Raw genomic sequence first — 21,556 nt, 5'->3', positions numbered from 1 at the left:
CTGAAAAGGTGGATCTTTTGTGTCTCATCTTAAATCTGTTTAAATCCATGACATTGGAATCCCAGGGGAGCCTCTGTTTCTCCAGCTCAGATCAGCCGCTTGATCGAACGGCAATGTCCTCCCCCCTCCACCCATTTTCTCTCTCCCACTTTTCAGTTTCTTCGAGTTTCCGCTCTCCACATCTGTGGAAACTTTCAGGCACCAATACATCAAGGCTGGTAGCCAACGGCAACAACCATATTAGAATAAACTTGTCACGGCTAAGCACTAATAAATGTAATGATTACATTTCTACAATTCCCTTTTTCTTCCCCACACATCTTCATTGAAAGGTAACGGCTCCCGGGGCTTGCGTTCTGCTGATAGGAGTGCAGCCCCCTAATTTCCACCCATTCTTCAGTAAATGCTGCGTACTTTTCCGCTAATAGCATTATGAACAGAGTTTTTGAACTAATTCAAAATTAGATATCTCATTTGCATAAACAAATTACTGTTTGGATTAGAGCTAAATAGTTAAAGACTGCTGATATCGGAGCAGATTTGATGTGGTTGGAATGGTTGTGCGCATTATGGCGGGCGTGCAGAATTTGGAAGTGAGCAGGGATCGTGACATATGCCTAGCAAGCTGGGTGCTGTGAGGCCCATAGCGAAATCTTAACTGTTGAGTGAAAAGGAAAGAGTTACTCCTTGGATGGGAGACCCCCAAGGAAGTCCAGGGTTGGTCCGCACAGGCAGGCAATAGCAAGCCACCTCCGAATGTCTCTTGCCTTGAAAACCCTACAGCAGGGGGGTCAAACTCATTTGTTACGAAAGTGTCAGGAGCAAGCCAGGGGGATGGTATGCAGTAGTGCGATTGTGCTGCTCCCAGGTGCTGTTGTGCTGTTCTGTTCAAGGCCAATCTGTGCCCCGTGTTTAGCCTTCATAAATTCCCATACTGTGGGAATTGCCAAGTGCTCTTTCCTGCCTCTGGGAGGGGGGTTGTCTAGGTTACCAGTTATCTCCTGTTGCTTTTCCATATATGCTCTGCACCTTGCCTTTGCCCCTTACTAGTGTCCTTTTGAATATGGCTTCTGAAACCTGTCGATTCTACCAAATAAAACTGCTTTCGTGGACTTGCCGTCTGCTGGAATCTGTTTATGGTTTTGCCGCAGGGCTAGAGCTTACAGAAAGTTGGACATGATGCCGCTTCATCGGGCCGGGCCATGTGTATCATAAAATTTAATACTAGGTACTGGAGATACAAACTTTATAGAAGACACAGGCAAAGCCAATTAATGATGGGGAGGGGCTGTGGCTCCGTGGTAGAGCCTCTGCGTGGCATGCAGAAGGTCCCAGGTCCAATCCCCGGCATCTCCAGTTAAAGCGACTAGGCAAGTAGTAAAGTGATGGTATCACTTTGCTCTTGTTAGACCTCACCTAAAGGACTGTGTTCAGTTTTGGGCACCACAATTTAAGAAAGATGTAGACAAGCGGGAATGTGTTCAGAGGAGGGCAACAAAGATGATGAGAGGTCTGGAGACCAAGTCCTATGAGGAAAGGTTGAAGGAGCTGGGTATGTTTAGCCTGGAGAGGAGAAGACTGAGAGGGGACATGATAACCATCTTCAAGTACTTGAAGGGCTGTCATGTAGAGGAGGGTGCCGAGTTGTTTCCTGTTGCCCCAGAAGGTCAGACTAGAACCAACGGGTTGAAATTAAATCAAAAGAGTTTCCATCTAGATATTAGGAAGAATTTTCTAACAGTTAGTGCTGTTCCTCATTGGAACAGTCTTCCTTGGGACGTGGTGGGCTCTCCTTTCTTGGAGGTTTTAAAGCAGAGGCTAGATGGCCATCTGTCAGCAATGCTGATTCTATGACCTTATGCAGGTAATGAGAGGGAGGTCATCGTGGCCATCTTCTGGGCATGGAGTAGAGGTCACTGGGTGTGTGTGGGGGGAGGTAGTTGTGATTTTCCTGCATTGTGCAGGTGGTTGGGCTAGATGATCCTGGTGGTCCCTTCCAACCTTTATGATTCTATGATTCTAGGAACCCTGCCCCAACTGGCTTTTAAGTCTGACATCCGTGTTTACAAGTCCCTAAATAGCTTGGCTGGCTGTGAACGGTGTCTGACCATGGCCATGGTTCTTTGTCATTGCAGATCTCTAGTACTGAATCGTACCCGCCAGTCACCGCCGGGGAGCAAGTCCCCTGCTCTGCAGCAGCGATGGAGGAGCAAAGGCCTGCGCTGGATCGGAGGCATCATGTACCGGGTGTCGGCAAACAAGCTCGCCAAAACCTCCAGCTCTCCGGACAGGGGCAGTGAACCGGCCAGCAGGACCCCTGGCCGAGCAGGTAGGACAAAGGGCAGCTCAGTGGCTGGTTAGAGGTCTGCTCTTCTGAAGGTGGTTCTGCCAGTGTTCTCGGTGGGTGTGGGATGCTTCTGGAATGGAGGGCGGCCATGCTTTCGTTGGGAAAACTGGTCTCCCAGCTGTGTTGTTGTGGTCCTCTGGGCCTCTTTGGTGGCCGTGGCCACAATTAAAGCCAACACTTTCCGTTTCGCTGGCCCTTGGCTCATGGGCAGGATAGAGCAGGCTCTGCCAATCAACCTCGTGGTGCAGGAGGGGGGCACGGAGGACATTCACGCCCAGTTCCTAGTTAAATTGTGGGACTCCCTGCCCCAGGATGTGGTGATGGCTGCCAACTTGGAAGGCTTTAAGAGGGAGTGGCCATGTTCATAGCGAAGCGGGCTATCCATGGCTACTAGGCAAAATGGATACTTGTCATGATGCTGACCTGTTCTCTCCAGGATCAGATGAGCATGCTTATTCTATGAGGTGCTGTGGAACACATGCAGGATGGTGCTGCTGCAGTCGTCTTGTTTGTGGGCTTCCTAGAGGCTGCTGGTTGGCCACTGTATGAACAGACTGCTGGACTTAATGGGCCTTGGTCTGATCCAGCTTGGCCTTTCTTAAGTTCTTACGTTCTTTTGTAGGGCCAACAACAGGGCATAGAGGCCGAAGACTTCATAAGAACATCAGAAGAGCCCTGCTGGATCAGACCAGGGATCCATCTAGTCCAGCACCCCGTCACACCCAGTGGCCAACCAGTTCCTCTGGAGGGCCAACAATGGGGCACAGAGGCCGAGGCCTTCTTCTGATGTTGCCTCCTGGCACTGGATTCAGAGGTTGACTGCTTCTGAATGTGGTGGTTCCCTTTAGTCACCATGGCTAGTGGCTGCCGATAGACCCATCTTTCATGAATCTGTCTAATCCCCTTTTAAATCTGCCTCTGCCTGTGGCCGTCACTACATTCTCTGGCAGCAAATTCCACATTTTAATCAGTCGTTTTGCAAAGGAGTATTTTCTTTTTTTCCTGTCCTGAATTTGCTGCCCAAAAGCTTCATTGGATGCCCTCAAGTTCCTAGTATTTTGGGAAACGGAGAAAAAGTTCTCTTTGTCAACTCTCTCCACCCAGTACATAATCTCTCTCCACCCAGTACATAATCTTACAAACCTCTGTCATGTCCCCCCACCCCCAGTCGTCTCTTTTCTAAGCTGAAAAGTCCCAGACTCTTTAGCCTTTCCTCATAGGGAAGGTGCTCCAACCCCCTGATCATCTCGGTTGCCCTTTTCTGTCCTTTTTTCAGCTCTGCCGTTTGAGAGACAGTGACCAGAACAGCACACGGTATCCCAGAGCCCCCAGGGCTCAGCTCGGCTTGCACCTGGCCACCAGCGGACCTCCAGGGCAATGGCCGATGGGGACGGTTCCCCAGTAAATTAAGGGCCCCCTCTCCGCCCCTGCCTAGGCTTCCCCCCCTTTCAAATAAGCAAGCATCCTGCCTCAAGTTTCCTCCTCAAATTCTCAACCAGGTTTCTTTTTTCCAATGCTCTTGGGAGGCAGATTACCCGGAAAGGGCATTCCATCCACTTCACGGCCTCCCCGACCTCCCCGCCACCACATTCCCTGTCTCCACTATTATCTGCACACTTTTTAATTTCCCATCTGCAGCGCCTGGCAAGTTAATCCACGGTTTAAGCTAAATCTCCACCCTCCTCACCTGCTGCGATGAGGTGCCGTAAGCATTTCTTGCCGCTCCTCTTCCTTCTCCGTCTTGCCCCTAATTTCTCCCTCTCGGTTTCCTCTCTCATGCCTTTTACCAGCGATTTGGGGGGCGGGGGAGAGAAGGGCAGCTGAGGAGAATGTCAGGGACCGCTTGTTCTTCCATGAGATGTTGCTTAAAAAAATTTTTTGCTCTTAATTTCTGGCCAAGATTTCGAAAACTTCTCGAGCCCCCCTTTCCATGCCTTCTGCTGACTGGAGGTTTGCGTCCATCTCAGCCTCTTCCTAATCCCATTCTTTATGGTCCTGTTTAGCAGCGGTTTGGGCCACTCACATTCCTGTTAAATATTTTATTCGCTTTGGGGTTTTTAAAATTTTATTTTCTGTTTTCATTTGAGTTGGGGGTTTTTTTTTGAGGAAGTGTGGGCGATTGAGGAAATTAGATGCAGATTGATTTTTCTTCATCGTTAATTTGGACGAGAATCGATCCCAGGGCCTGCCTTCACCTCTTCTGCTGTGAAATTGGGGTGTTTTTTCCCCTTTTTCCAGGATCCTTACCGAAGCGTCTCAAATCTGATTAGGCCACAATTGATGGGCCCCAGGTGCGTGCACCAGCCTCTCTCTTGTTTATCACACCTGGCTTATTTCCTCTGAGCGGGCAGGCGGGAGAGGGCCGTCTGAGGGGAATCGCCACCTCCGGTTCTGGCATGGGCCCTCAGCAGGCTGGGAAGGCGTCTGTCTTCCTCCCTGTGGATTCTGCTGTGATGGAGGAAACTGCTCGGCCCTCCTCGTCCTTGGATTTCGGAATCTTTTCAGCAGTTTGCCACGGCTTGTACTCTTTTCAGCATCTCACTGCCTTTGCCTGCATTTGGTCTCTGAAACTTTTCCAGACCCAGGGCAGAGGCTGATGAACACGAATCTGCCAGCCATGAATCTGGGAGGGGCCGTGGCTCAGTGGTAGAGCATCTGCTTGGCATGCAGACAGTCTCAGGTTCAATCCTCCGCATGTCCGGTTAAAAGGGCAGTAGGTGATGGGAAAGACTTGGACTCTGGAGAGGAATTCTGGGGAGAGGCTATGGCTCAGTGGTAGAGCATCTGCTTGGTATGCAGAAGGACCCGAATTGAATTCCCAGCATCTCCAGTTAAAAGGACCAGGCAGTAGGTGATGTGAGAGACCTCCACCTGAGACCCTGGAGAGCTGCTGCCAGTCTGAGTCGACAAGACTGACCTTGATGGACCAGTGGTGTGGTTCAATATAAGGCATCTTCATGTGTGTGTTCGGGTGTGCACTTGTCCTCATTTTTGTTGGGAGGGCCGTGGCTCAGTGGCAGAGCATCTGCTTTGCATGTAGAAGGTCCCAGGTTCAATCCCCAGCGGCATCTCCTGTTGAAAGGATGAAGTAAGGAGGTAATGTGAAAGACCTTCAGTCTGAGAGCCAGTATGGTGTAGTGGTTAAGAGAGGTGGTTTGGAGTGGTGGACTCTGATCTGGGAGAGGCCATGGCTCAGTGGCAGAGAGTCTGCTTGGTCATGCAGAAGGTCCCAGGTTCAATCCCCGGCAGCAGTTGAAAGGATCAAGTAAGGAGGTGATGTGAAAGAACTCCACCGGAGACCCTGGAGAGCCACTACCAGTCTGAGTCTTGAGTAGAAAAGACTGACCTTGATGGACCAATGGTGTGGTTCAGTATAAGGCAACTTACGTGTGTGTTCAGGTGTGCACTTGTCCTCACTCGGGAGGTGGTGAGCTCTCCTTCCCTGGGGGTTTTTAAGCAGAGGCTAGATTGTCATCTGTCAGCAATGCTGATTCTATGACCTTAGGCAGGTGAGGAGAGGGAGGGCATCTTGGCCATCTTCTGGGCATGGAGTAGGGGGTCACTGTGTGTGTGTGGGGGAGGTAGTTATGAATGTCCTGCATTGTGCAGGGGGTTGGACTAGACGACCCTGGTGGTCCCTTCCAACTCTGTGATTCTATGATTCTAGGTTATTTTTTGCATTTTGGAGGTCCCCTTTTACCACAAGGCTGTTGCTTGACCCTCCTGCTAAGATGAGGGCAATCACCTGAGCGACTAGTCATCTCTTTTGGAAGGCTGGCAGGTTCCCCTTCTGACTCTTGAATCTGCCACAGCTGCCTAACAGGGGCCCTAATCCCCTTAGGGTCAGTAAAAGTACAAACGGCACTAAATGTGCCGGGGGGGGGGGAGGGAGAAACACTGGCAGCCTTTATTTCTCCCCACGTTTAAGTAATCTTCTAGGGCATAACCACTTTAAAAGTTTCTTTTGAGAGAGAGCTCTCCAGCCACTGTGTGTTTGGGGCTAGCGAAGAGACAGGAGATGCTCTTGACAGCTTAATTGCTTGGCATTTAACCAGAGCTGGTTATAATTTCACCAGGCGATGGTGCTCTCCCTCCGGATCTATTGGGTCAATATTTTGTCTTCCTCTGTCGTGACTTCAATTTAGAGCCCGGATGAAAGTCTAGGGCTTTGCCTCTCTTCCCGGGGGTGGGGGGAGCTGGGCCGCTTTGGCATGCCTTTAACCAGTAAGATCCTTGATCTAAAGCAGTGGTTCCCAAAGTGGGCAGTAGCATCCTCTGGGGGACAGTGGGATTACCTTAGGGGGGCACTAAGAGGCAAGAGGGCAGCAGGGGGGGCGCTAGAGGTGGGCCCCTTCAACTGTGTTGTTCACTAATTTACAGTAGCTCAAGCTTTATGGCATAGTTAAAAGACAGTTACATCAAATAGCTCTGTTTGTGATACTGCCATCTAATTAACTGTTTGGCGGGCTTTTAAAACAAACTTTAAAAACTGTTCCACCGTCTCCAATATATGGGGTGAACGATTGTTCAATAAATAGGAAACGTTAAAAGAACCTGAGACTTTCTGTCTATTAACCAACAGGGGACTTAAAAGTTCGTTGCGAGATTCTGTGTAGAAACTACAATAAAATAAGACATGAGCAACCGTCTCAATACAATTGTTGCCACAAGGGCAACAGACAGAGGGATTTTCCAAAATCTGCCTTCGAGTAGTGCAGATGGCAAAACATTAAATCTGGCCAGAGAAATGGCTCTACGCTGAGAAGGATCACACAGGTGAGATAAGTATGGGGAGGGCTGATAAACATCAAAAGGTACCCCTAAATTTGATGGGGAGCGTGTTTTATTAGCAGTGCTGTATAGGTCTTGAAGTCCTACTGTATATCTAAGAGCCTGCATTTTATCCTTTGAAAAGCTTCTGCCTCAGTAAGCTTAAGCAGGGAGTCGAGGTTAAAGCCAGTAGATTTAATTTTGCTCTCAATATGTTGAAGCCACATAGAAGCTTGTGACTCCATGAGCATATAGTAGATAAGGGAAGAGGGATCTGCCTTAAAATGGAGGCGTAACCAGAATTTTAGTCATGAGCCATGCTCTTGTTTCAAGTAGCATTTGGCCAGTTTCCAAGCACAATGCAGCATATGGGACACAACATGGTATAGCCATTATTTTTCTGAGGAATTTGGCTTGGGTGCGTTCCAGTGGATAACCTAGTGCACTAATCCAGACAGGAATACCATACAGCAATTGCGTGTTGACTTTGGTGTTAAAAGACCTTAAGGGCAGCAGGAATATATTGATTTCCACTATTGAAAAAAAAACCCGAATGATTGCTAATGAGCTGAGTTCTGCTGATTTAGTTGCAAATTGATAATGGGTTTTCCAAGATGCATTATGATGGAAATAAATGCCTACCGTATATACTCGCGTATAAGCCGAGTTTTTCAGCCCAAAAAAAAGGGCTGAAAAAAGCCAACTCGGCTAATACGCGGGTCAATACGGTAGGCGAGGGGAGGGGGGAGAGAGGGGGAACTTACCGCCGCCGCCATCCCGCACGCCTTCTCTGCGGCCTGGGAGAGGCCAGCGGGGCCTGCCTGAGCGCAGGAAGGCCGTGCCGCCCCCCCCCGCCGCCCCCCCACGCCTTCTCTGCAGCCTGGGAGAGGCCAGTGGGGCCTGCCTGCGCTCAGGCAGGGCCCCGCTGCCGCCTCCGGCCTGCGTGCCTTCCCTGCCGCCGCCTCCAGCTGATCAGCGGGCCTCGTCCTCCCGGTGAGTAAGGGGTTCAGGGGCTCTTCTCCCTCCCCCCTAGGGTGGCGCTGGGGTCAGGGTGGGTGTGGAGGGCCCGGGAGGGGGTGGCACTGGGGTCGGGGTGGGTCTGGAGGGCCCGGGAGGCCGGGCGGGAGGGCGACCTTGGGCAGGGGCATTGTGTAAGCCGACCCTTGGCTTATACACGGGTGCCTAATTTTTCCCCATTTTTGGGGTAAAATTAGGCACCTCGGCTTATACGCGGGTCGGCTTATACATGAGTATATACGGTAAATATTTAAAATATTTGACCTGCTCAAGTGAGTTGCCACCAATTATCCATTTAAGTGGTTTCCAGGACTTTGAGAATACCAGGACCTTGGATTTTTCATAGTTCTACACCAGACCATTTGCAGTACAATACTCATGGCACCGGTTTAGTAATCTCTTTAAGCCAACCCTTGAACATGACAATAGCACAGCATCGTCAGCGTAAAGTAACAGGGGAGTATGTATGGAGCTGAGGTTGGGACAATGGCCATCAACCTCTCTTAACGCAGTAGCCAGATCATTTAGGAAGAGGTTGAAAAGAGTCGGAGCCAGGAATTGAAATTTTATTGTTCTTCTTTAGTGCGTCATGCAAACCCCTATTTTGAATAATGCTTTTTATAGGATAGGGCAGGGGGCGCTGGGGTTGAGTTCATGGAACCAAGGGGGCGGTGGCCCGAAAGGTTTGGGAACTACTGATCTAAAGATTCGATGTGGACACTGAGTCAGCCAGTCCTAAAATGTGGAATTTGCTGCCAGAGGATGCAGTGACGGCCACAGGCATAGACGGCTTTACAAGGGGATTTGGCAGACTCATGGGGGATAAGTCTATCAGTGGCCACTAGCCATGGGGAATAAAGGAAACCTCCACATTCAGAGGCAGTCAACCTCTAAATGCCAGTGCCAGGAGGCAACATCAGGGGACGGCCTCAGCCTCTATCTATGCTCTGTGGCTGGACCTACAGCGGAACTGGTTGGCCACTGCGTGAGACAGGATGCTGGTCTAGAAGGACCACCGGTCCGATCCAGCAGGGCTCTTCCGATGTATTTCTTCACACAGTGCATAGTTAAATTGTGGAACTCCCTGCCCCAGGATGTGGTGGTGGCTGCCAACTTGGAAGGCTTGAAGAGGGGAGTGGACATGTTCATAGAGGAGAGGGGTATCCATGGCTACTAGTCAAAATGGATACTAGTCATGATGCATCCCTATTCTCTCCAGAATCAGAGAAGCATTCTGAATATATTATGTGGTGTGGAACACAGGCATGATGGTGCTGCTGCAGTCATCTTGTTTGTGGGCTTCCTAGAGGCACCTGGTTGGCCGCTGTGTGAAAGGATTGCTGGACTTGATGGGCCTGGGTCTGATCCAGCAGGGCTTTTCTTATGTTCTTAAGTCCAGTGCAGGCTGTGCTGAACACATGGAGCTGCCTTATACTGAATCAGACCCTTGGTCCATCAAGGTCAGTATTGTCTATTCAGACCGGCAGTGGCTTTCCAGGGTCTTGGGCAGAGGTCTTTCACATCACCTACTTGCCTAGTCCCTTTAACTGGAGATGCCGGGGATTGAACCTGGGATCTTCTGCATGCCAAGCAGATGCTCTACCACTGAGCCACAGCCTCTCCCTGTGGTGGTCACAGCGGTCAACAGAACACCAGGGGCTGACTTCAGAATTCTGGCTTTGGAGCGCGGCTCCTTCGCCTCCGTCAAGGCAGAAACCAGAGATGGAATTCCAGGTGCTTCTAAGCGTGCAGCCCGTGGAGCCAGGTGTTTTAACAGGGCCTCTCTGTGTGCAGGAGGCTTTCAGATTGTAGGCCTTCAGCCCTACCAACCGGTCAGCCTTTGACATCTCTCCAGAATTGACAAATGTGCCTGTTAATTACGCCACTGGCTTGCCTTGGCCTGGCCGCCTGCGAATATTCTGCCGGAGGCCCCCCTCGTAGACAGCTGGGGTCCAACCTGATTTCCTTTCCTCCACCGGCCCCAGCAACCTGCTCGCTGCCCGCCGGCTCAACTGAAAGGATTTTGGTCTCGGGGTTGCGTGTGACTCCCGGCCCTGTGCAATATCAGTGGCCAATCACGAGGCTGCCAGAAGCGATCAAGCAAGTCATCCATCTCTGTAAGAGAGAAGGAAACGAGCCGTTTCCCTGTGGCTTGTCCACAATCCACTTTGTTATCACAAACACAAAGAACAGGAGCACTTTGCTGCGGGCACTTTTCAGTTAGGGGGTGGGTGGGTGGGAGCCGATCGGCTGTGTGGCTTTATTTAAGATGTGCCTCCAACGGGATGTGCTTTGGGGTCGGCCCGCGTTTCCAGCCGGTTCCCAAACTTGATTAAAGTGTGCACAAAATGGGGCGGGGTTTGGGGAGGGGAGGAACCTCAGAGGTGTCTAATGCCCTAGAGTCCACCCTCCAAAGCAGCCATTTTCTCCAGGTGAACTGATCTCTGTCGCCTAGAGCAGGGGTGTCAAACTCAATTGTTACGAGGGCCGGATATGAAATAAATGCCACTGGGTCGGGTCGGGCCGGGCCATGCCTTGCCAGCCCAGAACAGGAACAAGGGGTGGATGGCTGGCTTGTGGGCCAGATAAAAGTGTTCATGGGGCTTGATTAGGGTTGCCAACCTCCAGGTACTAGCTGGAGATCTCCCGCTATTACAACTGATCTCCAGCCGATAGAGATCAGTTCATCTGGAGAAAATGGCCGCTTTGGCCATTGGACTCTATGGCATTGAAGTCCCTCCCCTCCCCAAACCCTGATAAGCATGTCTTATTGTATCAATACCCAATTACAATAAAACAGTAGGAGGTTGAGGATTCAAAGCAGTTTGTTTTATTGGCCAATACACAAAACGCCTGGTGAAAATTGCCTAAAGCACAGGACAATTCACACACACATCAAAGGATTGCAAACACGAATATAAACTTCGATAATGGGTGGTTACAGAGGCGTAATACACACGTAAGACCCAAATGCCCAATACTCGGGACCCCCAATTTAGCATAACCTATTACAGACTTGAAGGCAGTTACAGAGAAAGTGATGATCTCATGCTCACTAATAAGCAAGAAGACCACAGTGTCAGGTGCTGCTCTGTTTGATCCTAGGTTACTGCAGTTCTTATCTTGGACCCTGGCAGCTGCCAAGGCCAACTAAGGGAGTCTTCCTAGCTGGCCCTTATGAGTGGGGAGCCAGCTTATGAAATCATACTTGGGTTTTCTATGGATTCTCTAATTAGCTTCTAACTAGCAAAGCTGGGCCTCTTATACTCAAGGCCTTTAACATATATGTGCTTGGTGTAACTTTAATCATAGATGCCAACTCTCATACACTGAGTATGGCATATTCATAAGTGCAGATTATACTTTATTGAGTACAAAGAATATATTTCAAATCAAAGAATACATTTTTCATAGCATATAATGATTTCAAGCATTTCAACCCCACCCCTTCAGGCTCCACCCCAAAAACCTCCCGCCGGTTGCAAAGAGGGACCTGGCAACCCTAGGCTGGATCCAGCCCGCAGGCCTTATGTTTGACACCCCTGGTCTAGAGGTTCGTTGTAATCCTGAGAGATCTCCAGCCCCCACCTGGAGGTTGGCAACCCTATCAAGAGCTGTAGGGTGGAAACAGTGCTTTTGCTGAACTCCGTGCAAGCTCCCCCCCCGGCCAAGGTGGCTCACAGAATGCCCCCTCCCCAGACTGGGGGTTGCCCCCCCCAACGTGTCACATGCGTGGCGGATCTTCCCGCCCTGACCTTTTGATCCTGATCTTTTCCTGTTTCTCTCGCCAGCCGCCAGCCAAATGCACAAAGTACAGGCAAGGTGAAGTCCTGGGGGGTGGGGGTAGGGGCAGGGATGGTGAAAAAAAACCTTGTTCAAAAATAAATTCTCCAGAGACGTTTTTGGGGGGAGGGGAGGGGGTCAAAAGGCAACTTCGAGTACAAGATTGAAAACAGCAGGAACAAAATGAAGGGTTGACATTGTCCGGAAAGCAGGCCTGACCCCAATCTATTAGCGAGCCGCCGCTGGTGGCGCTTAACACTCTTGGAGCTGTGCTGGAACTGGGGGGGGGGGGAATTCTGCAGTGCCAGGACCCGGGGAGAGGGGATATCAGAGCAAAAACAAACAAATAAATAAAAGTAAGCATGCACCCAATTGCAGCCTTAGCTTTTGTCTGGCGTACCCCCAATAGTGGTTATTGGGGGCCCCTTCTAGCATTGTTTGTTGATGTGTTTTTAACTGGATTTTTTCTTTGTAACTGTATTTTAATTGTTTCAGTGTATTAATGTTTTTGTGTTCGCTGCATTGTGGACCCTGATCGGGTGGAAAGCAGCATCAAAATGTTATAAACAAACAAACAAACAATCAAGCCAAGTGTTACCGGTGCTGAAAAAACATTGAAATTAATTGTGGTTTGAAGTAAAGCAAAGTGGAAAATGCTGCCAGGCTATGCAAATCCCTCCCAGGGCAGAATTTTCACACGGCAACCACCGGCAAATCAACATTGGCCCAAGACATCGCACTAATTCATCGCACTATAGAACGTTGCAGGTGGGCCCTGGGAGCTGCCGCACACCTGTCGTGCTCAGAGATGCAGCTCCCAACTACTTCCCGTCCACTCGATAAGCTGGCCTCCTAAGTGGATGTTGTTAAGGAACATCTCCGGCCTCATAGCCGTCTGTTTTCTTGCTACACCTGCTTTGGTCACTAAAAACAGACGCTTGGGAAGGGCCAGCCTCAAAACAAGGGGCTTTGCAAAGGCCCCTAAGCCCTGACCCTTAAGCAGGATCCTGAATCAGAATTCTGCCTTGGGAGGTCTTGCTGAAAGAGGAATTGCTCTCCTGTGTGCGGGGGTCAGAGAATAATCCCTTTGAAAAGGGCGTTCTTTGGCAGGTGTCGTGTACAAAAGAAGGCTCTTTCCCAGTCTTACCACTTTTATACTTTGAGGTTGAGGGGGGACAGGGTTGCTCCCTTGAAGTATTTGAAGGGCTGCCACTTAGAGGAGGGCAGGGAGCTCTTCCTGTTGGCAGCAGAGGATCATAGGACTCGCAAGAATGGGTTTTAATTGCGGGCAGAGAGATATTGGCTGGATATTAGGAAAAATTTTTTTACAGTTGTTCGACAGTGGAATCGGCTACCTAGGGAGGTGGTGAGCTCCCCCTCACTGGCAGTCTTTAAGCAGCAGCTGGACAATCACTTGTCAGGGAGGCTCTAGGCTGATCCTGCATTAAGCAGGGGGTTGGACTAGATAGCCTCTGTGTCTCCTTCCAACTCGATGATTCTATGATTCTATACCGCTTGCTCAAGAACTATTATCTCTGCAAAAGCCAGAGTAAAAAAGTTTGACAGGTTTTTGTTTGTTTGTTTGTCTTCTCAAATACCCTATATTTGTTGGTGATTTTGTTTCTCCACACTTTCTATTATAATTATTTATACGTTTAGAAAAATTATCTGCTGCCTCTCCAGGGACCCACTTGAAGCTGCTAACGGGTGTTTTGTTTCAAATGGCTTTCATTTGCAAAGCTGCTCAAAGATCCGTAACAACCAGTGTGGTGTAGAGAGTTAAGAGTGGCAGATGAGGACTGAGGATCTGGGAGACCCAGGGTCAGATCCCCGTTCTGTTATTGCAGCTCACTTTGAGCTGTTATTGCAGAATTTGGAGCCCGTCACTATCTCTCTCTGTCTCAGCCTAACCTACCTCGCAGGGTGATTGCTGTGAGGCTAACATGGAGGAGGGAAGAATGATGTTGGAAGCCTCTTTGGGGTTCCCACTATGGAGAAAAGCAGAGTATAATATATAAAATGAATTAATTTGTCCACAGAATATGTAGTCAAGTAAGAGAGGAAACGGGAAATCCTGAGTCCAGAGAGTGGAAGGCCCTAGATCTGCTCCTAAACTAGGACTTTGATAGACATTTCTCATTTGTATATGTGTTGAGATAGCCCAGTGCCAGGCAAGAATTAAACGTGGAAGCTCAGGTACTACAAGGCAAACATTCAGCGAACCCTGTGACTCCAGGCTGCCCCTAAGCAAAATATGGGGGAGAAAATAGACACCACTGTACTAGTATCTAGGGATAAGGAAATCAGTACAGGAGCGAAAACAACATGTAGGTGCAAAGAAAATTTATATGCTACTGTGTCTAAGATATAATACGCACTCATAACACTCGTAACACATTCACAAATGTAACCATGTATGCAATGTGAAACCAGCGGATAGGTATTTAGAAAGCTGGTTTCACATTGCATACATGGTTACATTTGTGAATGTTACCCTTCGTGGGAACTACAGCACTTTGAAATTTATTACTAAAGATGTGCAATATAAGAGGAACATGCGTGTAAGTATTTTTGTATGTATTTATTATATAAAGTATTTTTGTAAATTATTATTGTAAATATAACAAAATTGCTTTTTAAAAAATTATTACTGTATATTATAATAGGAAGGACTGATGAAGAATTCAATTGTAAAGAATTTGAAACGGCCGTACCCTCCATGAAGCATTCCTTCTTGAATATTTAATAATGATTACTGTTGCCTACTTACCTGCATGAGATGAATACAGAAGATTGATGTACAAACTTTGAGAGACATTTGCACTTTTGAATTGAACTGTTCCTGGTTACCACCATCCTTGAGATGGTTTTGTATGGTTGTGCATGAGACTATTGTTTGTTTGGTTCTTTCCATGTATTTGTGAGTGCGTATTATATCTTAGACACAGTAGCATATAAATTTTCTTTGCACCTACATGTTGTTTTCGCTCCTGTACTGATTTCCTTATCCCTAAGCAAAATATGGCATGTCTTTAGGGTTGCTAACTCCAGGTTGGGAAATTCCTGGAGTTATGGAAGTCGTGCTTTTGGGACAGTGGAGTTTGGAGAGGGGAGGGACCTCAGTGGGTTATAATGTCATAGAGTCCACCATCCAAACCTGCCATTTTCTCCAGGGGAACAGATGATGAAGAAGAAGAGCTGGTTTTTATATGCCGACTTTCTCTGCCACTTAAGGAATCAAACCAGCTTACAATCACCTTACCTTCCCCTCAACACAACAGACACCCTGTGATGAAGGTGGGGCTTACAGAGTGTGACTAGCCCAAGGTCCCCCAGCTGGCTTCATGTGGAGGAGTGGGGATCCCTTGTAATTCCAGGAGATTCCCCAGGCTCCCACCTGGAGGTTGGCAACCCTACGTGTCCTGATGGGCAGTGGTAATGGGAGGGGAGTTGTGAGTGTGCACAAATGGAGGATTTGCAGAGGATTGGCATTCAACCAGGTCCGGCATGCCGCAGCTTTTTAGCAGCGCGAGAGGAGCAGAGCCAGCAAGAGCCCCCCCCACGTGACGTTTTGTGCTGATAAACCTTGTTCAGAAGGCAGCCCGGGGAAACACCGTGCACAAGTGGGGGCGGGGGGGTCTGGCCACTGACCAGGAGCCAAGCTGTCAAGGGCCAGGACGCGTTTGAAGAAAGTGCTCTCTCGGCTGGTTGTTTACCATCTAATTTTAGAAGTGCTGAACGTCACGGAAACACGGTTTCTGCATTTGCGCAGGAGATAAAAGGGCTCAGCACGTGCGCACACAAGCCCCCCCCTTAACCCCCAAGCAGGATTTCGATCATTGCAGGTGCTTCGTGAATAATCCAGTGTTTAGACTCATGCCTTGGCTTGAGGCCTCCTCTTTGAGTTGCGCCAGCAGTGCGCATCGCTAGGAATGGGGAGTGTGCCATCATTGGCATGTTGGATTCAGGCTACTGTTAAACAACTCAGTTTGAGTCCAGTAGCACCTTAGAGAACAACAAGATTTTGGCGGTGGGAGGGATGAGCATTCAGGAGTCAAAGCTCCCTTTGTCAGATGCATTAGAGAACTTTTGACTCAAAAACTCATACCCCCCAAAATCTTGTTGGCCTCTAAGGTGCTCCTGGACTCGAATCAAGTTCTTGAGAGCCAGCGCGGTGTAGTGGTTAAGAGAAGTGATTTGGAGTGGTGGACTCTGATCTGAAGAACCGGGTTCGATTCCCCACTTCTCCATATGAGCTGCGGAGGCTAATTTGGTGAACTGGATTTGTTTCCCCACTCCTCCACATGAAGCCAGCTGGGTGACCTTGGGCTAGTCACCACTCTCTCAGCCACGCCTACCTCACACGGTGTCTGTTGTGGGGAGGGGAAGAGAAGGTGATTGTAAGCCAGTTTGATTCTTTCTTAAGTGGCACAGAAAGTCAGATTATAAAAACCAACTGCCTTATACTGAATCAGACCATTGGTTCATCAAGGTCAGTATTGTCTACTCAGACTGGCAGTTGCTTTCCAGGGTCTCAGGTGGAAGTCTTTCAAATTATTATTTTTCATTTGTTAGATGTTTAGGCCACCCATTTCTGAGCAGGTCAGGCTCAGAGCGGCTTACAGCCATATAAAAACCAAGGCAGTTGGTTTTTATATGCCAACCTTCTCTACCCCTTAAGGAAGAATCAGAACGGCTTACAATCACCTTCCCTTCCCCTCCCCATAACAAAACAGAGGTAGGTGGGGCTGAGAGAGCAGTGACTAGCCCAAGGTCACCCAGCTTGCCTCATGTGTAGGAGAGGGGAAACAAATCCAGTTCATCAGATTAGCTTCCGCTGCTCATGTGGAGGGGTGGGGAATCAAACCCGGTTCTCCAGATCAGAGTCCACCGTGCCAAACCACCGCTCTTAACCACTACACCACACTGGATACCCTTCCACCATGCTTTTCCCTCCCCAGGGTGGGTGGGGGGCTGTGGCTCAGTAGTAGACCATCTACTTGGTACGCTGAAGGTCCCAGGTTCAAGCCCCAGCATCACCAGCTAAAAAAAATAATAATCACATAGCAAGTACTGTGAAAGACCTCAGGCTGAGACCCTAATGCACCACTGCCAGTCTGACTAGACAATATTGACTCTGCTCTGGTTAGACCTCACCTAGAGGATTGTGTTCAGTTTTGGGCACCGCAATTTAAGAAAGATGTAGACAAGCTGGGACGTGTCCAGAGGAGGGGAACAAAGACGGTGAGAGGTCTGGAGACCAAGTCCTATGAGGAAAGATTGAAGGAGCTGGGTATGTTTAGCCGGAGAGGAGAAGGCTGAGAGGGGATATGATAAACATCTTCAAGTACTTGAAGGGCTGTCATAGAGAGCGTCAGGATCAGGCGTCCATCCCTAGCATCCCTTAAGCAAATTCATCCAGGCAAGTAGCTCTGAAGCAGTAATACTTTATTAGGAGCAAAAAGACAGTTTAAGGACTGACTGCCTACAGGCAGGTGAGGCTGGTAATGGCGAAACATAGGCAGGTTACATGTTTAAAAGCACTACAGGCTGTGAAGGTAAACATGGCTAAGCAACCCCAAGATAAGCAATTCCCAGGAAGGAAGACTAAACGTCAGAGCACAGCTGTGGAAAACAGCATGAGCGAAACTGTACACAGAGTTTACAGGCATGAGAACCAAGGACTTGACGTGTAGCCAGAAACTGGCCTACTCATGTCAAGAGCCTTTACTCCTGCTACCAGCAAAGGCCTGACAGAGAGGATGGTGCAGTGTTGTTTTCTGTTGCCCTAGAAGGTCGGACCAGAACCAACGGGTTGAAATTAAATCAAAAGAGTTTCCGTCTAGACATTAGGAAGAATTTTCTAACCGAGCAGTTTCTCAGTGAAACAGGCTTCCTCGGGAGGTGGCAAGCGCTCCTTCCCTGGAGGTTTTTAAGCAGAGGTTAGATGGCCATCTGTCAGCAATGCTGATTCTATGACCTTAGGCAGGTGAGGAGAGGGAGGGCATCTTGGCCATCTTCTGGGCATGGAGTAGGGGTCACTGGAGGTGTGTATGGGGGAGGTAGTTGTGAATTTCCTGCATTGTGCAGGGGGTTGGACTAGATGACCCTGGTAACCCCTTCCAACCCTATGATTCTATTATTTTGATGGGCCAAGGGTCCATTCAGTATGAGGCGGCTTCATGTGTTCATGTGTGTGTGTTCAGTTTGCACTGAATTCTGTCATTGGTATTAGATCGCGATTCCCCTGAGCTGCTTTCTGAGCCAATTTTGGAATGAAAAGCAGGCTAAAAACAGAGTCAGTAAATCAGCTGTGCCCAAAGTGCGTTGCATTGAACGTCTTGTCGCTTTTTGCTGATGGATGTATGTGGATCGGACTGCAGTTCTGTGCTGTGGCAGCTTGGTCTATATATCTGCAGCAAAAAACCCGCGTGTCGCACTTTATACTTTACAAACAGAGCCCTTCCACCTTCGCCAAGATGAATTTCCATGTGGGAAATTTGAATGGATGGCGGGGCCAGTACTTCAGGTAGAACTTTTTATGTGTCAAACACAAGGAATAATTGAGTGCGTGGATGGGGAGACTTTGCATTGCTGGCTGCAGAGCCCAAGATCTCTGCTCTCCCGGCTTCACTGGGTAGCCCTTGAGGTTATGGCCACAATCTCGCCAACGAAGCGATTAATTCCGCCTCCCCAGCAGGGCCTTCGACTCTCTGATTTCAATTCTCGGTTGCCGTGCCAAATGTCAGGCAATTTGTGGGGTGGCGTAGCAAAGGGGAGGAGGGGGAAGGAGTAGAAAATCCTGCGGGGTTCATTTAAGCCTTTGAGCGGTTCCTAAGTGGAGCCTTCTAGGTTGTGGGGCCGTGACATCCCAGAATGAAGGGTGTGTGCATGGGGGAGGGGGCTGCGTGCTGTTGGTGGGAAGGGAGGGCCAAACCGCACATTAGGATTGAAAAAAACCGGCCAAATACTTCACTGGCAGGTCTCTGGGATCAACGGGATCACTTTACTCTGCTCTGGTTAGACCTCACCTAGAGGATTGTGTTCGGTTTTGGGCACCGCAATTTAAGAAAGATGTAGACAAGCTGGAACGTGTCCAGAGGAGGGCAACAAAGACGGTGAGGGGTCTGGAGAACAAGTCCTATGAGGAAAGGTTGAAGGAGCTGGGTATGTTTAGCCTGAAGAGGAGAAGACTGAGAGAGGATATGAGAACCTTCTTCAAGTACCTGAAGGGCTGTCATATAGAGGAGGGTGCTGAGTTGGTTTCTGTAGCCCCAGAAAGTCAGGCCAGAACCAACGGGTTGAAATTAAATCAAAAGAGTTTCCGTCTAGACATTAGGAAGAATTTTCTAACAGTTAGAGCAGTTCCATCCTATCAGTGACTCCTTTAATAAATGGCAAGAATACCTTTCCTATGGGAGACTGTTTTTCTTGAGTTTTCTGATTTTTGTTTGTTTTAATGGCCCTTCTGATTTCATTCTTGGAGTAGCCGTTTGCTAGCAGTGCGTGATTTAGATGATTAGTTTCTTCCTTGAGAAACATAACCTACAAACAGTGTTTAAACCCACCAAGAAAATACAACAAATGCTACGATCAGCAAAAGACAAAAGAGACCCCCTCACCTCTGCAGGAGTATATCGTATACCTTGCAGCTGTGGAGAAGTTTACATCGGGACCACAAAACGCAGCATACAAACAAGGATAAAAGAACATGAAAGATACTGCAGACTTGGCCAACCTGAGAAATCAGCAGTGGCTGAACATGGACTGACACAAACAGGACACAGGGTCTTATTCCAAGACACTGAAAGACTGGACAATTCTACCAACTATTTTGTCAGATTGCACAGAGAAGCCATTGAAATTCATAAACATCAGCACAACTTTAACAGAAAAGAGGAGAGTTTAAGAATGAATAAGGCTTGGCTTCCTGCCCTGAAAAACCTCCAGACAAAGACAGCATTCAACAATAGCCATACAGATTAGCTTTGGATTACACACATTAACAGATCACTTCAGGATACAATGGTTCCATATTAACATACCATACCCTCATTAGCACATTATCTTGATACTTACAGGACAATACTTTTGCAGGACAATACTCAGCTCAAACCCAACCCCTTTCTGACTATATATTACTCTTCCTACACCCTTGACACTGAGAGACACTGTCCTTCAGTGTTACTACTCTGAAGATGCCTGCCACAGTTGCTGGCGAAACGTCAGGAAAGAAAATTCCAAGACCACGGTTACACAGCCCGGATAACCTACAAGAACCAATGAACTCTGACCGTGAAAGCCTTCGACAATATTTTCAATACCTTTATTGGCATACCATACCATCAAGCAGTCGATGTGATGAATTTTTCTCCTGGAAAGTGCTTCATGACTCAAAAGGTTTGGGAACTGCTGCTCTAGGCTGATCCGGCATTGAGCAGGGGGTTGGACTAGATGGCCTCTATGGCCCCTTCCAACTCTATGATTCTGTGGTTCCAGACCATATAGGACTAGTCTTTAAGATGTTAGTCTGAACTTTTTTGGATGTTGTTATAACAGACTAGCACGGCCATCCCTTTGCTATTGTTTAAGGCCCCCCCAAGATTTGAGTTTTCACATGCATGTTTGTTATGCAGTGACAGCAAGTTCAAGCAACATGTGCTCTTTGCCAGATGCTTGGCACATGCAGAGCCCTGCAGTCAGGTGTGCGTGTATTCATGTCATCCAGCGTCACCTCTGCCCCAGTTCCTCTTGAGCGGAGGCACTGTGGACGATGACAACTAGGCTTCAAACCAGATCGTGGGTGTTGAGATGTGTGCGGTGTGTGTGCATTCGAATTGGCCCACAGGGAAATGGCAGAGGATTCTGGATCAACCTTACAACACTGGAGGAATGGGAAGCGAAGGGGAGGGTCCAATTTATTTATCCTCTGAGCTACCACGCCGAGCTCTTCTTTCCCTTAATTCCTCAGAAGTGAAAGTATCGCAAAATGTTAAACACCTTCTGCTCTTTAGGGTTTGCTGCAGAGTTGCTGGGAACTTTTTTTAGCATCTTCTCTGCCTCCCCAGCAAGTCTCTGGATTTAGTACCTCTTTCCAAGCAAGCTAGTTTATGTGCATTTTTTAACACTAGAAAGTACTTGTCGTAGGTGCCTGGCTGTTCTTGCCAAGATTCCTGCAGCGGGTGGGCCTTCGTTGATGGGGGTGGTGGTGGTGGAAGAAAGCACAGAGCACAGCTCCAGACAAACAACAGCTCACCTTAAGAGAGCCAGTGTGGTGTAGAGATTAAGAGCGGTGGTTTGGAGCAGTGGACTCTGATCTGGAGAACTGGGTTTGATTCTCCTCCACATGAGTGGAGTAGGCTAATCTGGTGAACTGGATTTGTTTTCCCACTCCTCCACCTGAAGCCAGCTGGGTAACCTTGGACTAGTCATGCTTTCTCAGCCCTACCTACCTCACAGGGTATCTGTTGTGGGGAGGGGAAGGGGAGGTGATTGTAAGCTGGTTTGATTCTTCCTTAAGTGGTAGAGAAAGTCGGCATATAAAAACCAACTCTTCTTCCTCCTTTTCCTCCTCCGCCTCCTCTTTCTCTTCTTCCTCTTCTACTTCTTCTTCCTCATCTTCTTCTGCTGCTGCTTCAC

At 48.6% G+C, this 21,556-nt stretch overlaps 1 protein-coding gene across 1 annotated transcript in view; it reads left to right on the top strand.

Annotated features, from left to right (window-relative positions):
• Positions 1-21,556, top strand: part of ZC3H3 (zinc finger CCCH-type containing 3) — a 239,653-nt gene that overhangs the window by 160,614 nt on the left and 57,483 nt on the right. The window contains exon 5 of the mRNA XM_056854620.1: positions 2,136-2,329. Coding sequence (XP_056710598.1) covers positions 2,136-2,329 — 194 coding nt within the window. The remainder of the gene's footprint in view (positions 1-2,135; positions 2,330-21,556) is intronic.

Source organism: Euleptes europaea, chromosome 8, assembly GCF_029931775.1.
Source record: "Euleptes europaea isolate rEulEur1 chromosome 8, rEulEur1.hap1, whole genome shotgun sequence".
NCBI classification, from domain to species: Eukaryota; Metazoa; Chordata; class Lepidosauria; order Squamata; family Sphaerodactylidae; genus Euleptes; species Euleptes europaea.
Note: the sequence above shows the minus strand (reverse complement) of the source record. Positions and strands in the feature narration are given on the sequence as shown.